We start from the raw sequence: 6,093 nt of genomic DNA, 5'->3' as shown, positions 1-6,093 counted from the left end.
CCAGATTTTAACTGTTGCTGCCACACGTTCAATACGTTTTAACTTGTCGTGACGTTTTGTGCTGTGAGCATGTTACGCTGTACGGTTGGTAGAAGCTGGTGCAATAGAGATGCCGAAGCTGATAGAGTGGAGAACACGATTACTGCATCCGCGAGCTGTCATGATTCTAAAGGGTACTCGGATCCTCTTCGTTGTCCCGACAACCACTGTAGGGTCTATTTTATGCCTACACGTGCACAAGGCACCGACGGTACGCATTATTCAGCCGTTTACCAGCCACTTCTGTTATACAAACTGTGAAAACTAGATCACCTATTTTAACTCACCTTGTCCAGGATCACATTGGTCACAGTTGGACACGTACTGGGAGTGTGCCGGATACACAGGAAAGCGACCAGCTTCTGAGTCGAATAAACCCCATCATGCGACCCTACTATAAACTCAAAATAACTAATTACAAAAATAAAGGAGAAAAGGCTAGAAAGAGATTTGAGTCAAAACGGACATTTTAAACAATTGACCACGTGAATTATCAAAACAACAACGACACGTGGTCCTGAAAATGCTGCCGGGTCACCGGCAACGCAATGATCAAGGTATTTCTTTATTCTTGCTTATTCAAGCACAAATAAACGCATATCAGTAACTTTGGCAGTTTTTCTAAGTTTTGGAAGAAATTTTAAGTCATTTGTGAACAAATTGCTTGTAAAATTATTCTGTTATGTTAATTCAAGTGATATTATGACGATTTATTTCCAAAATCGACTCAATATTAAAGAAAAATTCTCACAGGTTCAACAGCGTTTTTCGCAGTTGCACGTTTTTGCACATGTGACTATCTTCCATTTTTAGGCAGTATGATGTTGTCCTAATAAGCCAGTCGTCGTATGTTCGAATCTCGACTGGGAGAGGTCGTTAGACTCAATAGGATCATAGCAACTGGTTCTGTACTCTAACAGCTCTGCCGTATAAAAACAGAAGGTTAAGTTACCTAGGCTTTGCAAAACAGTATAAAGATAACTTTGACAAACTTCCAGGAAACCGCATTTGATCAAAAATTTGCTGAGCTATATTTGCGGGTGTGCAAATAAATTTAGGCGACTTTATCAAATATTTGATTATTATGCAAACAATTAAATGGTACCTTTATGTCTAGCAAGATAAAAACATGAGTTTACTCTTTCAAGAAAGATTGCTGTTCCCATACACGTTAGCTCGTGATTAGCCTCAAGCACGTTTATTTGCTGGAATCACCCGACTTTTTGAAAAAATAAGTATAAACTACCACACCAAAAAGCCTGTCTAATGTCTAATAATTTTATCTAATCAACGTAAAATTATTATTTCAAAAACTATTACCATTGGAAATCCTTCACTCAATTGAAACATTCGCAGTTTTTTTAGACACTGGCTGGTGGAGATTTTCCGAATTTTTTTGCAATTACACCAGTTTATTCTAAAATAATCGCCCGTTCCGATCAGAAACCATATTCTGGATTCCGATCGACGTGTGTTGTACAGTCGATTTTGATCGAAACTAGAAATGGAAAAACCATCCATCCAAACATTTCTTTTAGTTAAATAGGTAAGTAAAATCGCTGCATAAAGAGCAGGGCAGTTGTCTTCATCGTTGAGACGATAAATTTCAATGAAGAAGAACAAATAATCCGTAACAGTCCCTTATTATATTTTTTTCAACACATCTTTTAGGTTTCATGTTTATTTCTCTTCATTTGGTTGTACTGTTCCATTAATTTCGAAACTTTCTCATAGTTCTGCTTAAACGCTAATGGCCGGAAGCCTTGCTCCTCCAGCGCGTAGTTAATACAACTCTTCAGCATGGCAATATGTTTCATCAAATGTTTGTTTGAATCATTCGTATGTTCCTCTCTAACATTATCCACCGCGGAGAGAATAGTACCTTCTTCGAAAACAACGTCTACCTGCTTCGGAACGTGATGACTTTTCCGTCGGTTTGCTTTGGAATGGTTAGCGGTTGTGGTCTCAGGTGCACCAGCAAGATTTTGCACCGCAGGACAACTGTCGTCACTGTTCGTCGATTGCCTATTAGAATAATGCCGCGGACTTTTATCAGTTGCCTTAGCACCATCGGTTTCTGTTACATGGTTCTTTGATACTTCTGATTCGCCAGCATCGTCCGAGGCACTTACTTCGTACACCTCGTCTATCATCAAATGTTGATTATCGGAACTGGAATCAGAATCGGACTCCTCAGAGACAGACAGTGCTTGCAACGAGCGAACATTTTTTATTCTTAAAGGTGGTACAGTCTTCGGTGGCGTATCGTTTGAATTGTCCATTTAATGTACAGCTGTAAACCAGTATGAAAAAGAGGATAGTGTTAAATCATAGGAACGTTGCCTAATAAACTAGTACCATACCAGAACAAGCCAAGTTTGTGCAGTTTACAGAATATTAGCTCAACACAACAAATTGTTTTTTTTTTTTTTCTTTGTGCTGTCATTTGACTTGGCTAAGACCATGGTTGATCCATCTCGCCGCACAACAAATTGTGAATTGTTATTCTACTTTAAAATTATTACGAAGGTATTCTCGGTGCACCGAACCGAAAGCTACATAAACATGATAAACATTGAAATTATTTTTGAAGTTTGCCTTTTGCTCTTCTCCTTCTGTTTACCTGGAAATCAGTGATGTCAGATTTGCAGATTCACTGTAACTACTCGAAATCGTAAACCGAAGCAAAAACTGCTCGAAATTTTAGGACTGTACATCGGCAAACAAAAGTTAATTCTAAAGAAACTGACTAAAGAAGTGACAGGTAACTCATTTTCCGTTCGTCGAAACCAAGTGCGCATGAATCTCGATGAAACCCTAGGACAGGACGTGCCAAGTGTCAACCGCGGCGTTGACCCAAAATTGACTCAATTTCTGATTGGTTGAAAGCGACGAGCAACCGTTGACTGGAAAATAGAACGCGGTGTCGCTTTCAGTGTTGCTCAAACTCATTAGTGGGAATACGACAATAAGTTATTATTTCCGAATTTTGATTTCTTTTGTATTCTGTAGTTCTATGCTTGGTTCACCATTAGTTTTGTTTGTACACGAATTTTAATTTTTAAAATGAAATGCAAAACATGATTTTGGTCGCATAAACTGTGGCGTATTCGGGAGTAGTTGTTCAGCAAACGAAGTTATTCTTAAAATAATATGTGCAGGCAACAGTGGTGCAGAGTGTAACAAAGAATATTTAATCGGGATGGAGGTAATGATAAGAAGAAGAGTAAGAAGCCAGATGGCACGTCTTGTCCTAGGATGAAACCTTTTGAATCTTTTGCTCGAAAACTTGTGGAGTATCAGTCGATGAACGCGGCAGAAAATAATGACTGCAAGCAAAGAGCAACAAATATCATCGTATCATCACGAAATCGATCCGTGCTGCGTAACGAAAACACCAGGCAATCAAATTTATATCGTACAGTTCATAAAATCGCCTAAATGTTGAACTTGAAAAAATATTGTTCGAACTTTTCCTAGCAACTTTGAACAGAGTCACGCACAACAATCATCGTTGAGCAAATCAGGTTTAATGATGACAGGAGGCCGCGAGTGACTGTGCTCCAATGTCTTTTCTTTAGTCAGTTTCTTTAGTTAATTCGACATGTAGCTAGCGTTGCAATAGATATGATGGTATTTTCCAAGGTATTTTCATTATTTAACGAGAACAAATAACCAGGCAGTAAGTTTCAAGCGGTTTTCTGTAAGTTATGGTTTTATTATTGCTTTAAATCTGTAAAAAGCTGTACAAATTCAGTTCATAGAAATTCTATGAAGCAGCCTTTGTTATTTGGGGTTCAGTATCGAAGGGTTCATTTTAATGGGGGTACTGTTAAACCCTGTAGAACAAGATAGAGATGTCGAGGAGATGTTTACATGTCGATAATGTCAAATGTCAATAAATAACTGACATACATTTTCGCTGCTAGCCGGACCCCCCGGCACGTCGCCATTTTTCTGTGACTGAATCTGAAACGTCAAAAATACTGGGCGGGAAACCACTCCATAGAAAAATCAATGCGACGCCATTGTTGTTTGGGGTACAATACTGAGGGGTCCAACTTAATGGGGGTACAGGGATACCTCGATATAAGACAACCTCGTTATAAAACAACCTCGATATAAGACAATTCGATATAAGACAGTTTTTACCTCGATATAAGACAAATCCCTTTGACATAGTTGGTAACGACACCAAAGCACTTTTTCCATTCCAAAAGCGGCGCCATAAATTTATTCACTATTTCAAAATAATCCTAAAAACTTGTAAACAATATTAAATAGTTCAAAAAACATAAACAAACAACACAGAGCAAAATTGGTGACTGCTAATGCCAAATTTTTGTGAAAAAATCATGTTTGGATATAAGACAATTTCGATATAAGAAAACTTTTTGAAATTATAAATTGTCTTATATCGAGGTATCCCTGTACTGTCAAACTCTGTAGACCAAGATAGCGATGTCGTGGAGGTGTGCTAGCCGGATTGCGAAATTCCATCATGTTCTTATAGCGAATTCATAAATTAACCTGGGTTCGTGCTAACTCCAACCCGAAATTTATGAACGATACGGGCAGTTTGACAGATCGACCCGTAAACCGTAATGCTAGACAGTTTTAACCTGCGCTTCAAACTGAATGCTGTCAGTTTAACCGAGATGCAATCTCGGTTAATTTATGAACGCTTTGACAGCACTTCGATTAAAACTGAGTGCTAATCGACCTGAGCCAGGTTAATTTATGAATTCGCTATTACAGTCTGTGTGCTGTAATGGAAGCATAGAGCTTTCTGACAACTCAACACCCACACTAGCGAACACGGAATACGCGTGTATATACATGATGTTTGCCTCATTTTGGGGAAGAGCTGGTGCCTGTTTGCCTCATTTTCAAGCACCAATACACACATAAATGGAAAGCTCTATAGTAGAAGTTTGTAAAGCCACTTTCGCCCTTAAGCAGTTTTAAAATAATATTTGAAAGCTGTGAACCTAATGAAAGTTTCAACTGGTTTATAAAAACAATTGTTATACATTTAAACAGCAGTAAAGCGGTTTGATGTTTATGGTTGCTTAAAAGTGGATTGATTGTTTAGCAGAAAACCCACTATTAAGCTTGTTTATCAGTTTTTGAAAGTGAGCTTAAAGTAGGCTGACCAGACGTCCCGGATTGTGCGGGACTGTCCCGGATTTGGATGGCTTGTCCCGGATTACCAAGCGTCCCGGAAAATGTCCCGCATTGATTAATTTTTTAATCGGGCCAGTTGAATGCTGAAACGCTCAGAGGAACGCTACAGATGAGTTCTAAGAGGCTTTTAAGAAGTTCCCTATTTATGAATTATTGTTGAGACAAGTGCATTCAACTGAAAAATTTGAGTTATTTTGTAATATTTGCCTCTAAATAACTTTGTTATACCGTGAACCGCCGTACATTTGAACGATTGCTCAGCAAACTAACGCGGTTTGTTTTTCATTTGATCAACTGGCGACCTTGCATATGCTGCACTTGTATGAATTGGCCGCCCTGCTATTTGTTATTATTTTGGCGTTTTGATTTAGTTGGCAATTATACCGGCGGCGAATATTTCGTTCTCCCAGCAAACTTTTATCAGAATAGTCGAGAAAACAAATGTGGAGGACGCTAGATCAGTACAAACAAAATTTTACTGGACACGTCGTGCAAATTAGCAGAGTTCAAATCAAAAGTGTTAAGATTAAATACTGGCAAACGAACGGAGGTCCATGGTGTCGTGAACCGAAGCGACTGGCTTGCATTCATCCGCCCGTGCTCTTGCTGCTGCTAACCAGTAAGCGGAAGGGTCCGCGCCGCTGGTGGGTATCAGCCACCTTTTACTGCGGCGCATTTGGACCCTTCGGTATTGCTACCGGTTGTCCTTTCCGCTGCTAGTGGTTCTCCGCTCCTGTTGCTGCCTTTCAGTCCGAAAGGCGTCCATCTGCCCAGCTATCGGTCTAGCCACCGATTCTCCTTTCAGCCACTGCTGCTCCATGGTCCAAGGATGATCCTCCAGTTGTTGCCTCTCCAAAGTTCGTCACA

The 6,093-nt window shown here is 39.5% G+C and overlaps 1 protein-coding gene across 1 annotated transcript; it reads right to left on the bottom strand.

The window, feature by feature from the left end:
* Nucleotides 1-1,674: 1,674 nt before the first annotated feature.
* On the bottom strand, nt 1,675-2,510 carry LOC128743735 (uncharacterized). Its single transcript, XM_053840363.1, has 2 exons — nt 2,403-2,510; nt 1,675-2,332 (listed from the first exon to the last, which is right to left on the bottom strand). Exon 2 carries the CDS (start codon nt 2,319-2,321, stop codon nt 1,707-1,709), a length of 615 nt encoding a protein of 204 aa, XP_053696338.1. The 5' UTR covers nt 2,322-2,332; nt 2,403-2,510; the 3' UTR covers nt 1,675-1,706.
* Nucleotides 2,511-6,093: the final 3,583 nt, after the last annotated feature.

The sequence above is a fragment of the Sabethes cyaneus genome, chromosome 3, assembly GCF_943734655.1.
Source record: "Sabethes cyaneus chromosome 3, idSabCyanKW18_F2, whole genome shotgun sequence".
Classification (NCBI taxonomy): Eukaryota; Metazoa; Arthropoda; class Insecta; order Diptera; family Culicidae; genus Sabethes; species Sabethes cyaneus.
The sequence above is the reverse complement of the archived record's forward strand: the minus strand, read 5'-3'. Positions and strand labels throughout refer to the sequence as shown.